This window comes from Nyctereutes procyonoides, unplaced genomic scaffold, assembly GCF_905146905.1.
Source record: "Nyctereutes procyonoides isolate TBG_1078 unplaced genomic scaffold, NYPRO_anot_genome, whole genome shotgun sequence".
Lineage (NCBI taxonomy): Eukaryota > Metazoa > Chordata > Mammalia > Carnivora > Canidae > Nyctereutes > Nyctereutes procyonoides.
In genome coordinates this window covers 10843789-10868090 of record NW_026575044.1, presented here as the reverse complement: position 1 = coordinate 10868090, position 24302 = coordinate 10843789, and the positions used below count along the sequence as shown (strand labels likewise).

The 24302-nt window shown below is 34.1% G+C and overlaps 1 protein-coding gene across 10 annotated transcripts in view; it reads right to left on the bottom strand.

Annotated features, from left to right (window-relative positions):
* Nucleotides 1-24302, bottom strand: part of CDC42BPA (CDC42 binding protein kinase alpha) — a 327675-nt gene that overhangs the window by 45225 nt on the left and 258148 nt on the right. For 4 of the 10 annotated variants that reach the window (XM_055323630.1, XM_055323631.1, XM_055323634.1 and 1 more), the window contains 3 exons: nucleotides 22908-22984; nucleotides 7411-7515; nucleotides 3552-3635 (listed from right to left, as the gene is read on the bottom strand). In XM_055323630.1, coding sequence (XP_055179605.1) covers nucleotides 3552-3635; nucleotides 7411-7515; nucleotides 22908-22984 — 266 coding nt within the window. Of the gene's footprint in view, nucleotides 1-3551; nucleotides 3636-7410; nucleotides 7516-15004; nucleotides 15044-21795; nucleotides 21844-22907; nucleotides 22985-24302 lie in introns of all 10 variants that reach the window. The other 6 variants (XM_055323633.1, XM_055323636.1, XM_055323637.1 and 3 more) reach the window with 4 other exon arrangements.

The window sequence follows — 24302 nt, the reverse complement described above, 5'->3', positions numbered from 1 at the left end:
CCCTGCGCCAACAGGGCTGCCCCCTCATTGTGGTTTTGATTTGCATTTCCCTGATAATTAGTGATGCTGAACAACATTTTATGTACCTTTGGCCATTTTTTTGTATGTCTTCTTTGGAAAATGTCTATTGTGGTCCTCTGCTCATCTTTTAATTGGATTATGTAGCGTTTTGTTTGTTTGTTTGTATTTTTGGCTATTGAGTTGTATGAGTTCTTTTATATTTTGGATATTCACCCCTTACCAGATTATGATTTACAAATATTTTCTCTCATTCCATTGCTTGCCTTTTCATTTTAATGGTTTTCTTTGCTTTGCATTAATTTTTTACTTTGATGTAATTCCACTTATTTACTTTTGCTTTTGTTTCATTGTCTTTGCTTTTGATATCAAATCCAAAAAAAAAAAAACATTCCTAAAACTAGCAGATTATCCATTGTTTTCTTCTAGGAGTTTTATGGCTTTAGGTTTTATGTTCATGTCTTTACTGTTTTGAGTTAATTTTTGTGTATGGTGTGAGAGAGTGGTCTAGTTTCATTCTTTTGTATGTAGGATATCCAGTTTTTCCAGCACCATTTATTGAAGAGACTCCCTTCACCATTGTATATTTTTGATGCCTTTGTCATAAATTAATTGATCATATGTGTGTTCAGTAAACAGACATGCATATTCATTTCTGGCTCTCTATTCTGTTCCATTGATATATGTTTTTTTTTTTATGCCAGTACTATACTGTTTTGGTTACTATTGCTTTGTAATATAGTTTGAAATTAGGAAGTGTGATGCCTCCAGCCTTTTCTTTTTAAGATTGTACTATTTGAGGGGACAAATTTTAGCATTGTTTTTTTCTATTTTGTGAAAAATACTGTTGGAATTTTGATAGGGACTGCATTGAATCTGTAAATTGCTATATATTGTAATATAGACATTTTAATAATATTAATTCTTGCAATCTATGAACACATTTCCATTGATGTGTCTTCTTAAATTTCTTTTGTCAATGTCTTATCATTTTTAGTGAACAGATCTTCTTGATTAAATTTATTCCTAAGTATTATATTCCTTTCGGTGCAGTTGTAAATGAGATTGTTATCTTAATTTCACTTTCTGATGGTTTATTGTTAGTGTATACAAGAGTATTTTCAGAGAAAGTTTTTTTAATAAATAAACTTACTAAGTTCTTTATACGTGAAAATATTTTTTAACTTACTCTCATAATTAAGTGATGTTACAGCTGGGTTAAAATTTTAGGGTTCAAAGTTCTTTTTCTTCAACATTTTGAACATTTATCTTAATTGTTTTCAGCACTTAGTGTTGCTGTTGAGAAGTTTGATATCAATTTGATTTTTCTTTAAAGATGATTTACTCTTTGAAAAATTTTAGGATTTTCTCTTGATCTATGATCTCCATAAATTTTACTATAATGTGTCCAAGTGTGAGTTTAAAAAAAATTATTCCACCTAATGATGTATTTCAATATGAGGTTTTCCTCTTTAATTACTGGGAAATGTTAGGTGACTATTTCTTCAAGTGCTTCTATTTTTTCTTTCCCCTTCCAATCCTATTACAGAGATACTGAAACTATTTCTCTCATGTCTTATATCATCCATGCCATCTTCCCCTCCAACTTGTTCTTCTGCTATATCCAGTTTGCTCATTCCATTAGAGCAATCTGCTGAGTTCTTTATTCCAGCAGTTATAGTTTCACATGAAGCACTTGCAAATTATATTTCTTCCTAGGTACCTCATCCTGTTCCATCCTTTCTTTTTAAAAATCTCTTTCAAATATGTATTGTGCCTATTTTAAATTCATATTTTGGCCTCAGAATTTTGCTTTATCTAGTGAAGGTTATTCAGCTAGTTTTTCTTTTATGCCAGTACATTTTATTAGCTTTTCAGATCCACCAACCTGTCTCTCAATCTGTGGCTTATCCAAGGTTTCTGTGCTGGGGAGGGAGGTCATTTGTTTTCCAGTTTCTAGAATTTCTTTGTAGGAGCTTGAGATAAGCAACTAAATCTTCATGTTCTACCATAATCAACACTTCAGTCATAGTTATGTTGAATAGAATGAAAAAATAATTCACCTGAATTTTTCACTAAATGTTTCTCTTTCTCAGTTGTCAACTTTGATCTTAGATTCTTCTGAGTGGCCTCAACTTAATGTCTTTTTTATTTTTTACAATGCATTCTCTAAGCACTACTCCTTACAATAACAGACTTCAAAATACTGAATTTAGGAAGATGGAAACAAGGAGACCACAACAAAGAAAGCAAGAATAGAAGCAATAGTTTCCATTCATTCTAAATTTCCATTTATTGGAAAATGGAATTGCAATATAGTATTGCACTATATACATGTACTAACTATGCCAGATACTAAGTAATGCCAATCTGTGTTTTCTAAACCCCAAACCTTCTCAAATTATGGTGCAATTATGTACTAATTTTATTTGTTAATTGTATATCTAACTTTAATAATAGAAACTTTAACTTTCAACATGCAAATATTGACATGTAGCTTACTATTTCTATGATATTTGGAAACTTAATTTCTCAAAGCCTTAGTTTTCTGCTCTATGGAAACATATTAGATATCTTCAAATGCTGTAGTAAGAACCGAATTAGAAACTTTTAGATATGTGATAGAAATACTAGTGATAGAAATAATGATATAGTAGGTAGATAATGCCTGGAGAATAGTCCTATTCAGTAAATTGTAGATATAATTATCAAGTTGCTCTTTATATTATTTTTTATTGATAATTTAGAGATCTTCTAAAATGTTTAATCCCATAAATATTTATTTAAATAGTTCTAGAATAATGTCAAGGCTATTTTCCTGTAGATACAAAAATAAAAGTATAATCCCAAAGAACTAGCAAAACACAAACCCAGCATTCTTCTGAACTTTGCAGATCTGCAGTCTTTCTCCTGAATCAAAAGTGCATTGAGTGCAAGCTAGTGCTGTGCTTATGGTAGATTCAAGTTGCATATTCTTTCACTGTGTATTTCATGTTTTACATTTTAAAATGAGAACAATTGATGAAAAATTATATGGAATTTTGAAAAAATTGGTTTATCAATCATTTTATTTCTCCTTCAATTTGTTAGTGCCTAAAATGGATCTGAAAAAACATTGAGAGCATAAAGTAAAAGGAGAATATACTTCAAAAATAGTAATCTTTCAAAAACTCAGAAATTATAAAAAAGGGCAGAAAACTCCCAACTTGTAGGCTTTTCACTAATAAATAAAACCAACCAAACCAAACTATCCATTTCAAGATAGCCCTCTAATCTTCAACTTTTATAATTTTTCATTTTGATTAAAATTATTAAAAAATTGAAAAAAGATGGAAGAAAAACTAAATGGAACAAACTTTACAACACTCTTCCTACCTTTCTTAGTGGTGGTTATTTCCAGTCACATAAAATTTATTTTCTTTCCAAGCTTTTATGTTTGTAATTTTGAGAAAAATTGCATAAATCACAGCAAATACAAAAAGCAGAAGAAATCCATTATAGAATTTTTTTTCAGAAGTATATAGATTGAGTACCTTAGCTGGAAAGCCAGTTGAACCAGGACATCCCTTTTTCCTTAAGGTTGGTGTGTGAGCTGGAAGAGGAGTACTGTCTACAATCTGAATTCAGGAGCAAAAAAGGAAATAAATGTCATGAAGTATTCCATCTGTTTCAAACATCACTAAAAATAAATCAAAGTAAATAAAGCCAAGCAACATCAATAAGGCAAAAAATATCTCAATGATATTTATTTAACACTAAAATTCTCATAGTGTTGATAATTTAAATTTCAGCCTGCAATGTCTACAAATGAAATAGTTCTTCAATTAGCAAAAAAATATTGGTCTGGAAATTTAAAAAGAAATGATTCAGAAAAGAGAATTCACAGAAGAGAACAAATGTCACAGCACATTGCCTACATAAAAATGAGGATATTAATCTTCAAGTTCATCTTAAAATGTCTCACATTCTTAAAAGTATCTGATTTTTTAAAAGCATGATTTATAACCAAATACTTAGAAGATTCTCTTAACTCTAACTTCTATATACAGAATGTATGTTGCATATGTGGAACACAATTCAGTGGAGTTGTGTTTGTGTATGCATGTGGAGAGAGAGAAAGAGAGACTGATTAGTGGGATTTTGTGCAGAAATCAATTTCCAAAGAAGGGAGTTAGAGTATTTAATATTATTGGAATTCAGAACTTAATATACATATTTAAAAGTTAAAAGAATTATCTTTATAAAATATTAATGTACAATATTACTTTTAATGAAAGGAACCAGTGATTTTACTGGAAAAGAGACAGCACTTATTTAGCAAAGTATTAAAAAAAAAGGCATAAAGAATTACTTCATTTTAGAATGCTAAGCAAGCAAACAAAAGGAAAAGGCTAGCTTTGAATAAAGTTATAGTTTAAAATATTAAAAAATAGATGACTCTTTGCCTTTGTTATTATAAAAACAGAGTATTTTATACTATACTGCCCTATAACCTTAGAATGGAACCTCTCAGAGTTTTCTGCTTAATTGTGAGTTTAGTTCTAATTTAAATTTACTTTTAAATAGCTTGAAAAAGCTTTGAACCAAATTTACAAATTAATGTTTCAATAGGTAAACATGAAAGATAAAAGAGAGGAACAGTGAAAACCTACACAAAAGTTAATAAAAAAAATAGGAAACAAAAATGACATTATAATTTACCCAGAAAGTCTAAAAGAAGCTTAGAATAAAAAGGAGTGAAGTAAGGGTGCTGGATACAAGATCAACAGAGTTCACAAAGACCATAAGAATGTATATTTGGAAAAGATCCCATTCACTGTAGCAACAAAAACTTTAAGGTACCTAGGAACAAATGTAACAAGCAATATGAGGTAAATTCATAAAGAAAATAACAAAACTTTACTGAAGGATATAAAAGAAAATCTAACTGATATGTATACCATGTTCATAGATGGAAAGACCCAATCACAAAGATGTCAATTCTCCTCAGATAAATCTGTAAGTTTAATGCAATTCCAATCAAAAGCTCCACATGGAACTTGACAAACTGATCCTAAAAGTCAAATGTAAAACTAAAGGGTCAAAAAGAAAAGGAAAAACAAGGTGGGTGGGAGTGGCTAATCATACCAGATGAAGTATTTTAGGGTCACAGTAATTAAGACAATGTGATATTGATGCAGGGATACAGAGAACAGAAGAGAATAAAGAACTCCCAAACAGACCCATATATATAAAGCAGAGAGTGGTTTATAAATAAATGGGGGGAAATGTAGTAGAGTTGGTTGTTCATATGAGAAAAATAGATGTAGAACCCCATTTCACATAATATGTAACAATAAATTTCAGTTAAGGTCATAAACATGTAAAATGAAAGTTTTTAAGCTTTTAGAAAAAAAGTATGGAAGAAAAATTTTAAATGCCGCATAGGGAAGAACTGCTTTAGAAAGATATAAAAAATAGAAGTCATAAAGGAAAAGATTAATAATATATGTAAGCCTACTTTAAAATAAATAATGTTGCAAGATGAAAAGATACCAAATAAAAATTTAAAATAAGCCACAGACTGGAAGAAAATATTTGCAGTGCACAGAGCCAGCTAAGGATTAGTATCCAGATTATGTAAAGAACACTTACAAAAGAATAGGAAAAATAATTCAATAGAACAACAGATGAAAGATATAAACAGGCAAACCACCACTGATCAATAAACATATAAAAAGATGCTGAATTAACAGTTGAGATCAGAGAAATGCAAATTTAAAAAATGCCACTCCATACCCATCAAGTTGGCAATAGTTAATGTCTAACAGTACCAAGGGTTGGTAAGGATGTGGGAAAATGGGGAACTCTCACACATTGTCGGTGCAAGTGAAAATTGGTCCAACCACTGTAGAAAATAATTTGGCAAAATCTAGTTAAAGTTGAAAATGCGTATACCACACAACCCAATAATTCAGCTTTCAAGTATATACACTAAACAAACTGCACATTTGCAAAAGCAGACAGTTACTAGGATGTTCACATCAGCACTGATTGTAATAACAGAAATTGGAAACAATCTAAATATCTAGCAATAGGAGAATGCATAAATGGTTATATTGTATTCATACAATGAAATACATAACAGTTATAATAATGAACTAAATGGACATGTATCTGCATGAGTAAAGCTCAAAAGCATAATGCTGAATGAAAGGAGTTACAGAGAGATACAGATGTATGTTTGCATAAAACATAAATATAAAACAAATGTTCTCATATATCGTTTATGGATGCAAATAAAGTGAAATGTAAAACCAAGGAAGAGAATGCACATCAATTTTAAGGTCTTTAGATATGTCTGAGAAAGGAGAGAGGGGAATAGTATAGGGAAGGGTGTTTCAATTGTGTGGAATATTTTTTCTTTGAAAACAGTTGAAAAGAACAGGGCAAAATGTTCACATCTGTTCAATCTGTGGATGGTGGTTACATGTGTTTATTATTCTCTGTGTGCTTGAAATAGTTCAGCATTTAAAATGTATAAATTCAAAATATTAAAACAATGATTTAAAAAAAGCAGAGACTCATCAGCTTAACCTGTCTTAAGGTAGTCTATCATAGGGTTGGAAAAAAGTCAAGTCAGAATCTAACTACAAATCACACTTCACTTCAGATAGCTTTCCAAAGTGAACTATCTGCTTCTCTTGGAATGCTAGACACAGCTCTAGAGATAATATGGGAAACAAAGGGGCTATGTCAGAACTGCAAGCTGAGTGAAGAATCTAAATTGCATCTTGAGGCAGGAGGCATGACACATTCTTCTGACTCATTGAGGAAATGACCTCTGTTGAGAAAACAGGCTGACTGGCTGTTTGAAACCACTGACTGACGTGAGGTGCAAAACAACACTGGTTTTTTGTACTATTACAAGACATGACATGGTTGAATGCCATCTGACTGAACAGTTAGAATAAACTATTCAGTGACCAGCAGTGGCAATTTTAATTTTAAGCTGTACTAAGTAACAGTTACATATGTCTTATTAGACTTCTGAGATGAATTAAAATAGGAGAATGACACCTGACACTGCCATGTGCCTACCAGGTTTGTATCTGACAATTCTAGAATGTAGATAACTCTGCCCTCTGATCCACAGTTCTCTACTTAATATTAAGATTACCTTTAAATTAAGTAAATATTGTTTATTTTAGGTTGAATCTGAGGGGTGATTTTCTATTTTTGTTTTACAGTCCTATTTACATTATCAGTGAAATGCAATGATCTCCAACATACTGTGACTTATTACATAATATATTTGATTAAAAGAAGAGTCAGATTTCACTTGTTTTTTGCAATTTCCTCTTTTCTGACACAAGTGAAAAGTTGAGGAGCATGACTGCTCCAGTGAGGCACCTTAAGTGGCTCAGCTTCACTAGATGTAGAAGGAGATGTGGACCTTGACTGGACGTTAACCTTGACGTTCGGATTCCGTACATATGTGCTCTCAACGGGGTCGGTCTAGGAAGATAAGTCAGGAAAAACAAAAACCCAAGAAATCACTTTCAAACAATGTGCAGCTCTTAGCAAATTTCTGTAAGGCATCATCATGATAACATTTCTTGAGAAGAGGAAAACGAACCTCAGTTTGAATATTCGCCTTCAAGATCTGTCATTACACAAAAGCATAACCTCTAGTTCTAATGTAAACAAAGATAAAGATAGCAACAGTTAATAAAATGCTCCCATCTTCACTGCCTGCCTCCTGCTTTGGGCACTGGTCTCTACTATATGTTCTTGACTTGTATTCTGCAAGTGAAATACATGTGAACTAAGTGCAGAGTACTTAACAGAGTATGTGCTGCAGATCAGAGATAATTTTGTCCTTCATAAGAAGGAAATCGGGTCGTCTACCAGGCATTACTTGATTGTAAAGGAAACTAATTTATCAGCTTTGTGTTTGTCATTGGGGACAACACTGCCCTTTTATTCTGCAGCAGGGGAAATACCAGCACTTAAATTCAGTTGCAGCCTTTTAACCAAGTGTTTTTAGAAACTCAAAATGCTTGGGGTTAAAATTTAGCATTCAAGATCTTATGGAGCATACTGATGGATGATATATTCAGCTTGGCAATTTTCAAAATTACCAGGACTGCATTTTTGAAATGAAAGGCAATGAAAGCAAGCTGGAAAAGAGGCTGGAGAAATTTGTTTCAACTGTGCTGTACAGAAAGACCAGAAGTTACAATTCAGTAAAAAGAACAATCAGCTTCAGGATTTTAAACATGTACTTAAAATATTTTCTCTTTTCCTTTATTATTATTATTATGGTTATTCTTTTAGGGACTGGCTAGTGGGCTGGCTAACACTGCAGGAGTCCTCTACTGGGCACAGGCAGGCAGGCAGATTTTCTGGCAAACCACACAGCAAGATTTTTGTGGGGATAACTCACATGGTTCCCAACCAGGCCTTGTATCTTGAGTTCCTGCACTCAGGAGAAGTGGGGGAGAAGAGGCGTCCTAGGGAGAACATCTAAGGAACTTGCAGCCACAGCTATGTACCATCAGCTAAGGAAGTATTCCCATGTTTTAAAAATGGGGAACTGAGGCATACCAGCTGTACATCGGCTCTGAAGTGTGCAATGTGGCTTATTTCATAAAACTAGTACCTCAAGTTCAGTATTCTTTTTGTGGTACAGAAGCATCTCCACGGTAAAGGTACTCAGAGCAACTGAACAGTCATGCAGAATGAGTTACACTGTCTCTTTTCCTGACTGAACTTCCACCAGGAATAGGAGAGTAAAAGAAAGAAGAAAATAAGACTCTTAGACATGTTTTGCCCAATTCACAATTTCACTCAGGGACAGTCATGGAGAAGGTACTCCTTTTAATTATTAATATGGAATATAAATCTGGGCTGGAAATAAGGCCAGAAAGATCCTACTTCCTAACCATCTCCTCCTTCTAGTTTTCATGAGATTACAGAAATTGCAAGCTGAATAAGAACCATGGGGCAGGGGGTTCAGTTAACATGGAATTGATAAGCAAAGCAGTACGGATGCATCTTACATTAATAAGAATTTAAAATGACCTCAAATAATCAAGTTAAGTAGCTCATAAAGTATTTAAGAAGTGTCCAAGTAGGGGATTTACTAAGTGCAAAAAATGGGTCATTTTAAATAAAATTTAAATTTCTGACCTGTCACTCCAAAGCCTTTATTATATTAGCCCACAATTTGAGTGAAAGACATAAAAGCAGACGTTCCTGTGCACAGGATAATGCTATGAATGGGACTGAATAGCTAATAGTGGCTTTTCTACCTCTGAATCCAATTACTTTAAAACTACTTCAAAAATGAGAAAGGCAGGAGCTCGCTGCTTTCAGTAGTACTGGCTGACAATTTAAAGCAGGTCTGCTCTTTGAGCCCTGTGAATATGTGCTGCCCAGAATTGAGCAGGCAGTTTTATTACTTACACTTTCTTGTGCTGAAATTAGAACACACCGCCTTAAGACATTTTGTCAGTATGTGCCCTGGTGAAAGGTTTACTCACAAAAATCATCACACCTAAAAACCAATCCCACTTCCCATCCCCACTCCATAGTTGGTCCTTAAAACATTTATCATCATGTTTTATGACCCCATGAAAATGTGACATGATGACAGGGTGATATTGAACAAAGGGAAAAATATATCATCAAAGTTTATTAATCCTTGATTACAGAAGTTAATGACTCTTAAGAACTCTCAAGGCTTTAAATACATACCTCTTGGCCCTTCTTTAGAATTATTGCCATTTATAAAAAATCTTTTCCTCCTAACAAGTTTTTATTTATAAATAAAGAAGAAAACAACAAGAATGAAAATAGATTTTGAAATTATTTTCTTAGTTGCATGAAGTAAATAAACCTGGTTATTCAAAAGAGGAAACATTTAGATTTAAAAACTAACCCAATATCAACCTAATAAAAGAGAATAAGGAAAATTAGCATACTAGCATTTTGGAACTATATGCTCTTAAAACAAATTCCAGAGATTAAACAAAATCAGGTAGTTTTTGTTAAAACTAATTAAAAATAAGTAAAAATATTTAAGTAATATTTTGAGATGACATTGAGTATATTTAAAAAGCTGAACTATGCCATTTACAATGATACTCTGATTTTAAAAAAAACCCAATTATGGATTTTTTTTCACTTAATGTATAAGTGAAGTTAAAAAATTACCACTTTATTTTTCAAAAGTATGTTTCTTAGAAAGACAAGGAACAAAGTTTGGTAAAGATGAAATATCAGAAAGGGAGACAGAACATAAAGACTCCTAACTCTGGGAAACGAACTAGGGGTGCTGGAAGGGGAGGAGGGCGGGGGGTAGGGATTAATGGGTGACGGGCACTGAGGGGGGCACTTGACGGGATGAGCACTGGGTGTTATTCTGTATGTTGGTAAATTGAACACCAATAAAAAATTAATTTATTAAAAAAAAAGATGAATAAAACTCTTGGCAATAGGGAAGCCCGGTGGCTCAGCGGTTTAGCGCCGCCTTCAGCCCAGGGCCTGATCCTGGCGACCTGGGATGGAGTCCCACATCGGGCTCCCTGCATGGAGCCTGCTTCTCCCTCTGCCTCTGTCTCTGCCTCTCTCTCACTCTCTCTGTGTCTTTCATGAATAAATAAATAAATTCTTAAAAAAAAAAAAAAACAAAACTCTTGGCAATAATGTTTTGAATATCAGACTAAAAAAATTTTTCCCCATATCTTCTAAAAGCTATTAGCAGCTAATACCTGTTAAATTAAGAGATTTACACATTTCATTTCCTTTATTGATTACTGCAAGTATAAACAATATCTCAAAAGAGGTTTAACAGGAAGAATAAGAAAAATGTAATACCACTTACATATTTTCTATATCAAAGTGTTAATTATCACCAACAGGACTGGTTTTTAAAGATGTTATTAATTTTATCTATAATTATATGCTTACTGATACATTTATAATTAAGAACTTATTCTTCCACTAAAAAGCAATTAATTTTACTGAACTTTCGGAATACTCAATAACTATAAGCCAGACCTTGCAAACAGCCTAAAATTAATTTAATAATTAATTGGCAATGATGCAGATATAACATGGCAGCAAAGCAACTGATTAGTAGCACATCAATTATGTTTACCTTCTGAACCTTTATCATGGTTATAATACAATCAACAATAGTACACTTAAATCATGAAAGTGAAATTCTTTGTGTTTTGAAAACTTGTATAGCATTACATGTAAGCAATGACTTGAATTAGTAATGCAGGAAAAGCTGATAAATATGATATACATCAATAGCAGGAAAAGCTGATAAATATGATATACATCAATAGTAGAGATATCACAATTCAGTAACTGCGTTTATGGTTGTAGAAAGAATGATAAGGAAAAAATAGTGGAAAGCAATATGTAATACTAACTGGACAGGACATTCTAATAGTATTTGGAGGAAGATCTTGGAAAAAAATCTTAACTGAACAGTATAAGCAATTCACTCAATATTTCTTTTTTTTTTAAAATAAATTTATTTTTTATTGGTGTTCAATTTGCCAACATACAGAATAACACCCAGTGCTCATCCCGTCAAGTGCCCCCCCTCAGTATTTCTAAGCTGCACTCTATTGAGAAAGATGGGGAATATTTTTATGTAGATGTGATTTTTTTCTATTTTTTCGGTTAATTCTTTTTTCCTGAGTAAGCCTACTTCAAGGCATTAGAAACACCTACTTCCTCCAATGTGGTTTTTTACCTACTGCTCTACTGTTTGGGAAAAAAAAAGAAAAGAAAAAAAATAAACTGAGTTATCAGCAGTATCATCCACAATGCCTAACATTGTCATGTAAAAAGTCTATAAGGCTTCCTGAATCTATTAGGATTTCCCTATCAAGTGATTTACAAAATGTAGTTTTAGGGTAGTTCAGTAAAATAGAAAAGTTTTCTTTCCCCCTAGGATTAGGTATGATTTTTAGGTGAACTTCTCAAATTATGCAGTATGGTGTTCTGATAAATAATAAAAACAACTAAGACAACTCATCTTGAATGTGTATCAATGGGCCTTTTCTACTTCAAAAATAATTAGAGATTTGAACAAATACAAGAAGCAAAACACTCATAAGAAACCTGGTTTTAAAATAAAAGATACCAAGATTTGATACAGATTAGATATAGATTTTTTTAAAAAGCTTACATCTAACATGTTGTCTTGTATTTGTAAATATAAAACAGAAAAAATATAATTATCATCAATTAACTTTAGCCGGAAGTATTTTGGATACAAAGTGGCAAGTAATCCAATTTTTTGTATTCAAAAACACTTTATAACCTCAAACTTTCACTGATATAATTTTTTAATTTTTTGTTAATTGCGCTTATGATAAGAAAACAGTATTATGGAAATACCTTATCATTTGGAAAACAGCAAATCTTTTTATCATCCTAATAATAAACCACTGAAGACTACAACTAGTAAGTACAATCTTACTAATTACAAATAATGTAACTTGCTACTCTTTAAGAAAATTCTCCTTACTTTCAATAGATCTATTTGAGTATCTATTCTGTAGAATTTACAAATGTTCTTGGAAAACAAAAGTTAAGCTACATGTTAGCTATTTATAATCTCTGTTCCACTCTAAAGGAATAATCTAAAATGAAACATTCAATGTGTCTCACTATTAATGAGAACACTGTGGACCCTTCCATAACCACTTATATTCAGTCATTAATAATAATATTAGTAACAAACCTTACTTGTGCTATGCCTAATTGAATAATGCCACTTATTAAGTATGTAAATGGAACCTTATAGCAGACTGGAAATAAAAATATAGCAAACCCTAAATAGTGATACCTCATTTATATGATACATAAGAGTCACTTAAAGAATTTTAACTATTACCTATTGCTCATCTGAAAACACTGTATATTACACAATCATATGTCACTGTTGGATTCTAGACCACTGTTAGCAATGGTAGCCATCTGTGTCCTACTGTAACACACTGCCATCTCTCAGGACCACTGAGGTGCCTCACTATTGCCACTGAGATGCTTCTCTGCATCTGCTGAATACTTGATGATTTTTCACTCAACTCCTTCAGAGATATCACTTTTCAGAGGTGGTTTTTAAACTTTTTCAGATATATAACTAAGAAAAAATTGAAGAAAGCCTGGAAAGAAGATTATTAAGCCTATCACAGCTGTATTAAAAAAAAACCAATAGGTTTTGCATCAATAGGCTCTAGTTAAGTATGGCTTATTCATACCCTACAGAATGAAGATACAGACTAAATAGTAGGAACCTTATAATAGCTCTTTCCCTCAAAAATTTCTCCTTATATTAAGATTCACAGAAGGGCTCTAGGAGGCCAAAGCCCCTAGAAATCTGCAAGGAAGTGAGATATAACTAATCTATATGTAACCAGAAAAATAAAATCTCTCTGAATTATAACAATATTTCTTAAAAAGAAACTAGTTAAAAATTCAGTTCAGTCTGATGATTTGAACCTAATAGAATTGGGCATATAACATTTTGATCTTCCTTTCTAGAGGTTATATGATATACTTAACACATACTCAGATTAATTTGATAAATCCAAGCACCCAAAGGTTTTAACTCTCTAAATGTCAAAATCATTAAAAAAAATCAGTTGAACGGCAATCTTTTCAGAAACTTTATCAATCAATGAGATATTAGTTGAAGTCATAGTTTCCATCTGCCACACCACTGGTATCTGATCTGCTTATTCACTATTGAACAGTAGTTTGGAAATATGTGCTATGTAAGGGTTAATCATATTTATTTTGCCATCAATGCATCATGACATCTGAAAGAGCACCAGGAAGCAGTGGGTGACCCTACTACTCCCCATGCTCTTTGTAAACCAGAGTTTACAGAATTCTCAAGAATTCTGGATTTAAGGTGTTGATCAATACCAATGATTATGAAGCTGACAGGTGAAAGTTTCTTTTATTTTTTTTATTTTTTGAAAGTTTCAAAGCTTGTATCTACCACAGGTGTTCCTTTTAATGCTACTATTTAACATGGTGTGTGAAAACCAGAGCAAACAAAACCAGCTAGTCCATGCTTCTCAACTAGGGAGCGTGTATGTTGTATATATTGATGTTGGGGTGGACGTTGGTTTAGGAAAATTTGAGATCTTTCTACAAACACATGCCCCATTCTGGGGCATAACAGAATCTTGCAGGATAGAGGTAGTGGCTAGCCCATTTAATATTGAGAAACACTGAGCTAGCCTTAGCATAGGATGATGCTTATAGTTTGTTATCAATTCATACAGAAAGAATGTCATGATATTTTAAAAATCTTGGTATCTTAGAATATAAACAATTTATTATTAATATTATTGCCTTAAATCTATAAATAAATTTAGGGATATTCCTTTGAACTACATTAAATAATCTATCAAGATTTCTGCAGAGATTTTACATAAAATTATAGTCAATAAAATCTATAACTTGTCCCAAATTCTTTTGAACTCTGAATAATATGAATCATCAAGGCTTTTTTTCCCAAAATAATTAAGATCTGTAGGAAATCTCTACATATTTGCTTATACTATATTCATATTTAGAAAGTCATTAACTCTGCATGTGATCAATTTGCAAAGCATATGTTAGGATCACATTTTACCCCTAATAAAAATTTAAAAGATACCTTACCATTTTACCAGTTCGGTTACTGAAATTTATATGAACATTCCTAAAGCTCTACGGCCAAAGCCACAAAAAGAAAAAAAAAAAAAAAGAAAGAAAGAAATAAAGAAAAGAAAAAGAAAAAGAAAAAAAGAAAATGCAGAAAGGCAGAGTAGCAATAGCAGGAGCAGCAGCACACAGCATGCAGTAAAGGTAATAGTACATCACGGAGACGTTAGCGTGTTCTGCAACCACAGGCAAGAAAGGTAAGAGACAGGGTGGAGGGCATGGGGTGGGGACACACAGTGTAGTAGTCTCTTACACGTCTGCCTTTGCTAGCTGGAGTACAGGACGGAGAGCGCTTCAACAAAGAAAGGAGAATACTACATGTTACAAATACTCACACATGACTCTCGATGGCTACCGCTGTATTAACAGACAAAGTATATCAACATACACATAAAGACATATTTTGCGATACGTTGAAAGTACATGTATTTTCAGGAAAAACTGGAGGGCAGGACAGTAAAGAAACAGTTGCTCAGACTTGGCCTATGATGACAAGCTTTCACTAGACCCTGCACAAACAGTGACCCACAGAATAACACTCCATCAAGTGATGGATAATTTCTTCTCTGTAAAGGTTGGCAGTAGCGACTGGAAACATGAAAAAAGAAAGGATTCAAATAATTCTGATTTAGTGTCGGGTAGCATTTAATAAAATACTTTAATCTTTTATCTACCAAGGTCTTACTCTTTTCAAAGATGCTTCTTTTAAAGTATAAAAGTTTAATTAGGCCTTCAGAATTACTGATAATGAATTAAATCAAGAAGTCACTTCACCAATACTGTTCAACCTGATTAGACATCAGGCTTAAGTCAAGAGGGACCTTCACCTTTCTGACGTTAAAGATTAAGTAATTAGGGTAAAACAGCAGTAACAAGCAGTTCATAATTAATTGTACTGAAAAATCTTCCAAGTCTCTGGAACTTGGTGATGTATGAACAGCAGAGTTTTACACAAATAAACTGTATCTGCCTTGGGCAATTCCCTATAGGCAACTGAACCTAACATTTGTTTACTGAGGGTTTGCACTACGTCAGGTTTTTAGAAGACACAGAAGGCATACTATTCACAGACTGGTGTGGAAGACACCATGCCGTCAACAGTGTGATGAATGCTGGGACAGAGGTGAGCTGCATAGTTTTCCAGGTAGAGGGTGGTGGTGGTGGCATGTACAAGATTTGTAGGGGGACTAGAGGATGGATTTTATCAACTGAGTCTACAGGAGCCACAAATTTCAGAGAAAACTTGAAGCATGACAAACATCCTTCCAGATGTTCAGTGTTATTTGTACAATAGGAAATTTTATTTCTTTCTAGGCGGAGGGAGCATGACCTGACCACAATGTGCCAAAGTGTTCATGGCAAATCAGGATTAGAAGGCCTGCAGATTCCTCAGCAGGCTTTTGTTTCTTTGGTCATCCTCATTGCTTATGTAGAACTACCCTCCCTAACCATGCCCAGCCCGCCTAGTGCACACTCCTCTTTCACAGCTGCTCTTGCTCTGTGGACTACACCCGTCCATGTGTAAAGACCCCGCTCAGACACTGGCTCTTTCAGAAAGGCTTCCTGCAGGCGTTTCGTTCAGTCAGATAGCTCTGCTTTATACTCCCATGATACACAGACCATACCTTTTATTAGTGTGCTTCTCCCAATTGTGTTATAATTATTTATTTACATGTATGGTTTTTCCATCAGACTCAGATCCTTAAGGATCTAGAATATGCTTATCATAGGGCCTGTAAATGTAAAAATCCTTAATAAATACTGAATGAATCCTTCTGACACTCCTCAATACTGAACCTAAATATTTCCCATTACTTTCTACATGGCACAGAATATAACTATCGATTTTTTTCTCTAACGGTAAGATAATCATTTTGACGCCTACTTCTTCTGATTTATCTTAGCAGCTACCATTGTGCAAAGTATGGTACTGCATGTGTAGAAAGTGCTAAAATGTTTAACACAGAGAAGCTTTTACTTACTGGGTATCTCTACACTTCTAGAACAGATTTGGGAGTATGCTGAAATCATGAAAAAAAGCATGACTAGCTCAAAGTAAATATATTACCACTATCCTAAAAACATGTCGACATGTCTCTCAAAACCATCTTTGTATATGAAAGACAACACAGTGTCTAAACTGGCACAGTATAAAGCTAATAACGGTATTAAGTTACCATAGTGACAATGTTCTTTCTAGAGCGTCTACCTAGAAATCAAATAGCTATTTTTATATTTTCAATAGAGAAGGGGAAATTAGACTATTTCCCGATAATATAATTGGAGAACACACATTGCACACACTTTCTCTTATACACACTCACCTACAACCACGGTGTGAAACTGGTCTCACAGCATACACTGGGAAGCAGTATACTGTTTTCACAGACCATTTAAAACTATGCATTTTATATATGGTGTATAAATTGCCACCATAAATTTCAGACTGATTATGGAAGCAAGGCAGAAACCGAAAGAAGTAATTTATCTTACAGACACATAATTTGGAAAATAGATCTTAAGATTCAGTTAAAAAGGTCTTTTTAAATAAGATACTGAAGAGTAAAAGACTAGGTAGTCATGGTTTTTTCCCTCTAGATTGTCTAAATATATTAGGATATAATTTACAATATACCATACAAAACATATATATAAAATAATATATAATACTGCCTAAATTAGAGAAGGATACAACAACCTTCTAAAATGTGAGAGTTTCAAGTTGGGTTGTATTTAATATGTGGATGGAAGATTTTTTTAAAAAGCATTGAATGAGGAAATATCAGGAATGCCATAATTTCTCAGAAGGATTTAGGCCTGGTTTGGGTCATAGGATTAAAAGATCTTTTTAATCCATGTTTTAAAATTCTGTCTTCCTTTGATTTTTACATATGGTCAGATCTCCCTAGATATAGCTACACAAGGCTTCCAAGCCTCAGATTTCTGTGATGGGTTAGGACAGAATATGAAAGAAGCCAGAAGGAGAGAGAATGCTAAAAGCCAAGAGATGAATGAAGGAACCTAAGAGCCAGGACTGAAATTAAATATTTTAGGACATCTTAACAAGATTTTATTAGGAGGCCAAAATGAGGCACAGAAATCAGCTTGCCAATACTCTCAGACTATTTGCTGCTTGTAATATGCCAGGATACAAGAAAGCAGTATTAGGAGGACCAGACAATTGGACTACTGGGACTAAGCCTATTCCTTGATGTCTGACCTTTTCATTCACACCTTTAATTCCTGGGTTTACTATTTCCTTAGTATGCTAGATTAGGAAGACAGCCTCCAAAAGCAAGTTGGTACCCTCATTTGCCAGGTAAGAGGGCAATTTGCATTTTTTGTGAATTTGGCCTAAATGAAGTGTATAGAACTGTCATTTAAATAAAACTCAAAACTTACCTGGCACAGATTTAATAAATGACAATATGTGTACCAAATATAAAGAACAAGTAGTTCATTTATACAACTGTAATTAGTAGGACCTTTAATACAGGCAAGCCGAGTATTTTGCGGGTTCAACTAAAAAGAAGAAAATGAACTGAACAGGATGGGAAGTTTGTAAGCTTGGTCTAATTGTGCCTGGACTTGCCACTGGAATGCAGGGAACAGAAGGGAGAGAGACCGAGCTGGTGAGCTCCACCTGCCCCTCATCCTCTTTGGTGCTGGGCCTGACACGGAGCCACCCCCAGGCAGTCTAGGGTGTGTGAGGCTGAGAGAAAAGACAAGGTCAAGAGGAAATGATTTCTGTAGCAGAAGGACCCTGGAATCTATTCTACTCTGTCACTGGTGTCTCACCGCACATGGGAATGCCTGATCCAAGAGACAAAGTGTTCAGAGTAACGTCAGTTTCTTTTACCATGAGCTAAAACCCCCTTTTATCTACCCTAAACAGTGTCAGCCATAATCCTCTTGCCACCACTTCCCTCTTCCTCCAAAGACTGAGAGTCATACAACTTTACTAGTGGGGGAGCAAATGATCCAGTTTCTTAGTGGGAGAATGCTGTGATCAGCAACGGTCACAACCACTGGACTGAATATTTTCTCCAGTTCTTTTCTCTTTCAGAAGTCTATGACTCTACATGCAGAAAAGCCCAACCACCTGAGCTGTCCTGAATTACAGAAGCAGGGTGTTGGGAATATCTTCTGCTTCACCTGAGTCGGGGGAAGGATGGGACCTTTGTCATACACACTGCTCTCCTGTCAAGACTGCTCTTATTAGACACTCGACTCAGAGAAAGAGCTGTCTAAACTATGCAACTTAAAAGGAAAGCTCAGCTCCAAATGTGTTCCCATATTGCCAGAAATTCTGGCATTCACTTGAATTTTGAGCTAACAGGCAAAGCACACTGAGGAAAAGCTGTGGCATGAGAGTGATTCTGTGCACTATGTTATGTGAAAAGAATTACTGTGTTAAAGGCCGATTAAGGGAGCACTAAGGGAAAAAATAAGGGATAATTTTGGAGGAGAGGAGGTACTGGTGGTATGTTCCTATGAGGTCACTAGGCCACGGGGAGCAGACAGGGAAGATCAATGATATGGATACCAGAGAACCCCTCATTTCCAGATGCAATTCAAATTCTAGGTCTTCAATGTAATCTACTTCTCTTCTATTTCTACAAGATAGAAATGAGCAAAGAATGACCAGAGGATGTGTTATATGCGCTAGTTAAAGGGTCAGAGTCCACTTACTACAGGGGGCGGTCATGCACAACACCTCACTAGTTTTGGTACAAAGAACAATCAAGATTTATCCTGTCCTATCCTACTCCTAAACAGAAGTTTAGCTCCATACCAAGTAAACCAGATGCGGAACATAAGCACGCCAAGGATCAAATATCATTTTTTCAAAACATCATCATTCTACTCTGGCCTTGAGGATGAAATGAATGGTAACTCTGGGAAGAGTGGTGATAGTCATCAACGATAAACAGAGGTTAACACCATAAAATACGAATATATTATATATATATTAAGAATATATATATATTAAGAATACAATATATACATATATATTTTAAATGGGAGCTCACTGCTGGCCTTCTCCTTGACATGTGAAAATCAAATATGGTGGTCGTGTGGCTGAACAATTCGGGGTGCAGGGAGTGCAGTGACTCAGACTAGTGCGGGGGTTTGGGGACGGAAAGGGAGCCGAAGGCCAAGGAAGCCACACTGGATTCTTAGACAAGGAAGGGAGCAAAAGGGAACACAGGAAGGAGGGGTGAATGGCCCCATTCCAAGTAAGGACACAGTCACCAGTGTTCCCGAGGACTTTCCACATCTTGTTCCTTTAAATTCTCAAATCACTGCTTAGCCAGTACCCTACTATTACTCCCATTCTTCTGAGAAGCAAGCTGGGGTTTACCTAACAGGAAAGGCTGAATGACTTGCTCCCGGTCATACATCCAGAAAGTGGTAAAGGCAGAATTCAAGTCCCCTTATGTGCTTAACCAGTAAGAAGAGAATTCAGGAAGCAAATGAGGGGAAAACATTTTAGGCTTTTTAGGAGCTGGAGCCTGATGCGTAAAGCTTCACCCTGTGTGAACCCAACACCTTTTCACTTTATGAGAGGAGTTCCTTCATGCTGGTTTAAAATTCAGTCCTATAGGCTCAGTGCTAGTGGATGAAGGATAAGAAGGGGTTCTCCCAGAGGACTCTGGAAGCTTCTATGCTACAGCTGGGTGGCGGTGGGGAGAGCAGAGACAAGGCAGGCATGGGACAGCATGTATTCTTGCAAACATTGTGCTGAGCAGAACAAACCTATCTGTCAAAATACACATGACTTCTCGGTTTTACATTCAGAACTTTTTTGTGGGAAGAAAGGGGATGTACAGAGGAGTTTGTTAGGAAAAAAAATGGAAATGGTTTTCTAGGGAAAGGAACAATAAAATATTTTAATCAAATTTTCTTCCCATTCCCTCTCATGTGAATAGTGTTTCTATGGATGTGCTATACTGAATATTTAGTACAGTGAAACATACAGTGGATCATAACATGAAATATTTTTGTACCTCAAGAAAGTTCTCTTTTTATTGCACTGTAGAATTAACTAGAACTGTCTTAAGAATAATGAAATAGTTTCCATTCAGAATGGAAAGTAGTACACTTGGGTATAATATTTCAAAGACAGAAAAAAACCACTTAAAAGTTTTTAAAAATCTAGATCAAGAGCTTTCTTTAGAGGAAAATTATGCGAAATATTTTTCCAAATATAAGAACTATATTTAACACAACACAAAAAATAAGACATATAAAAATTTCTCTGGTTTAAAAACTGTTGCTATGTAGAACATTTGCATTTGAATTCATTTTATTTTCCGGTTTCTAGAGAGATTAAGTGTTCGACATGACAAGGAGAGAAAATGCATACATTTGGTATTTCAGTAAAGAGAATAAACAATATACATTAGGGATTTCTCAATTATCAAATTGATAGAATTAACTTAGAAGAGAAAATGGTAGTGCAGTCAATTTATAGTGCCTGTAGCACAAATATTAACAAAAATCACTTTCCACATTAGAAGAGAAATTCTCTCAGCATTAAAAATGGATTTGTACTCAATCATGTTACAGTAAAAGCAACTGAAAGATTTAATAAAACATGTCACTTTAAAAATTTTACCACCAAAAGTTTACTTCTGACTAACAGATAAATTAAATAGCAAAGTGCCAGAAATGGGAATGTGAAATAGAAATCACCATGAAAAATAAAAATGAGCATTTATATATATATATATATGTATATATATATGTATATGTATATATATAGTGACAATAATCAAGTAAGCATTCCAGTCTTCAGAATTGTTGCAATGAAAGGAAATACAGATTCTCTGATGGCCAAAGCATTTTTTAAAGTACATTTAATTTTCTGATGTTTAATAAACTCTTCATTATATTTCAGGTAAGAAGCAAATTTTGTCTCAAATAAATTACCAGGTGTGATAGTTCTAAAACTGACTGCATTACTAGGCAAAATTCTTCAATTCAATCCACTGATGTCTTTTACTGAAGGGTGCATTGGTTTGAAAATCAAAGACTTACGTCATCCAAAAAATCAATCAGTGAAGATGAGGAAGAAGAAAAGGAATCCTATTTAACGAATACAGCAATAAAAAATAGAAAATATGGATGAAGCAATTTAATAAGAATAATAAATAAAAATTTTGTAAAAACAATTGAAAGGCAAATGACATTAATTCAAATAAATAAATGAGGAAAGCAGTCATTGGCATTGTTTCTCAAAAAACTCAGAAATCCATTAATTACTTTTTAAAGCGTGGTTCTTTTTCTCTTTCCCAAAGGAATGAAATACAATGCATATACTGTGCTCAAAATGTAATAAAATGAAGCGCATGGCAAATCATTAATAATCAAATTAAATGAAGCACTTTAGAAGGGTAACAATTAAAAGTGAGCAGCAGAATCTCTCCACCTCTAGCTGTTCCCACTGGAATGTAACCTCTCTGAGAACAGGACTTGGTGAATGTGGTCACTACTGTTATCTCCAGCAACTAGAACAGTGCTCTGCACAGAGACTTATAATTATTTAATAGAGATAGAATCAGGAACTTAAATTTTCTGAGACAAAAATATACTTTATATCATAAAATTTGTTTTTTTTTACCAGCAAAGAACTTGAGCACCAAAGAATGATAGTCATAGAGTCACTATTTCATTATTATGGAATACATTGCCTAATATCCTCTATGTAATGCTTTTTACAAAAACTATTCCTATTGTAAACTTCTAAAACAACTGAATTGATTTGGAGCTTGAACCAGCATTTCCCTATTATGAGCTTTGACCTTTTTTACTTTTTTTTTTTTATTGTGGCTCTATATTTGGGAGATTAAAGTGTCAAAATTATTTCAGATTTGCTCTGCATTTACTGTTTCTCAGGGGAGGAGACGAAATTTCTTTTAAATCTTATGAGTCTCATATTTAGACCTTTCTTAGATTTTTCTTAAATACAAATGTGATTATAGTTTCCAAAAGAATGCAGAACATACTCTTTTCCTTATATGTTATTGTTTATATAAGATTTTAAGTCCTTTTATGTGGGAAGCAATAAAAGTTTCCTCGAAAATGAATTTTAAATCACAAAGTGAATTCTAAATGGACTACAGGGAATACTTGAAAAGTTTAGTACTTACTTCAAATTGATCCAGAGCATCGGTAGGCGTATTCAAAAATGCCAAGAAAGAATGCTGTGAGTCTTGGTGCTCTATACCTAGAAGACAGCAGCAACTTTTTTTTAAAACTAGAACAATTTAAACTAATTTTCATGGATAACCTTTCCTGTCTGAATCTGCTAAGAGCTGTTCACAAACTACCACATTGTAAAGCTGATCAATATTATTAACTCTACATATTTAAAAAATTATGTTAGTGATTCTTGGAATATCACTTAGCAGTTATAGTAGTCTCCATGACATACTTGTTTCCTGACTTGAGTTCCTGAATTTCTTTCTTTTCCATACAGCACATCGTAAGAAAAACATTAAATCTTTGTAGATTTGAAAGAATTTTAAAAATAGAGTTATATCTGACTTTTCTAAGCTAATTTATCACCAAACAAGGTTTCTGTTTTGAAAAACTCTTACCAAACTTATAGTACACACTAATATAAAAAATCTCTTATAATTATCTAGTGATAAAACAAATATATTTAGTTATGAAAAAACTTTTGTTGGGCAGCCCAGGTGGCTCAGCGGTTTAGCACCACCTTCAGCCCAGGGCCTGATCCTGGAGACCCAGGATCAAGTCCCACGTCAGGCTCCTTGCATGGAGCCTGCTTCTCCCTCTGCCTGTGTCTCTGCCTCTCTCTCCCTCTATCTGTCTCTCATGAATAAATTAAAAAATAAAAATCTTTAAAAAAAAGAAAAAAGAAAAAAACTTTTGTTAAGACCTTAATCTGATTTCAGGCACTGCTTTAATTGACAGAGTAAATAACTTATACCCTAGTTTTTCCTCAGATGAAGTTTTAAAAGTTAAAGCATATTTGTTGGCTATGGTATTAACTTTAAATGTAAGGTTTCCAAAATAATTCTTAAAATGTATATGCAATGATAAATACTAGAAAGGAAAGAGCAGAAAACAACCAAGCACATATTTTCGATTTCTATATCCTTAGGAAGTGACATCAACTATTTTGTGTGGCTTTCATCCTACTCTCTAATAACACACCATGGATGCCAGATGAGGGGCTATGTTCAGAAATTCATCCAGGCAATAAATATTTATTGAGAGTCTATTATATGCCAAACCTTGTCTAGATACCAGGACACATTAGTAAGCATAGCAGAAAAAAATTCTTGCCCTCATTTTTTTTTTAAGATTTATTTATTTATTTATGATAGACATGGGGGCAGGGCAGAGACACAGGAGGAGGGAGAAGCAGGCTCCATGTCGGGAGCCCGACGTGGGACTCGATCCCGGAACTCCAGGATCACGCCCTGGGCCAAAGGCAGGCGCCAAACCGCTGAGCCACCCAGGGATCCCCGCCCTCATTATATATTACATTTTACTATTAAGTAGTATATACAGTA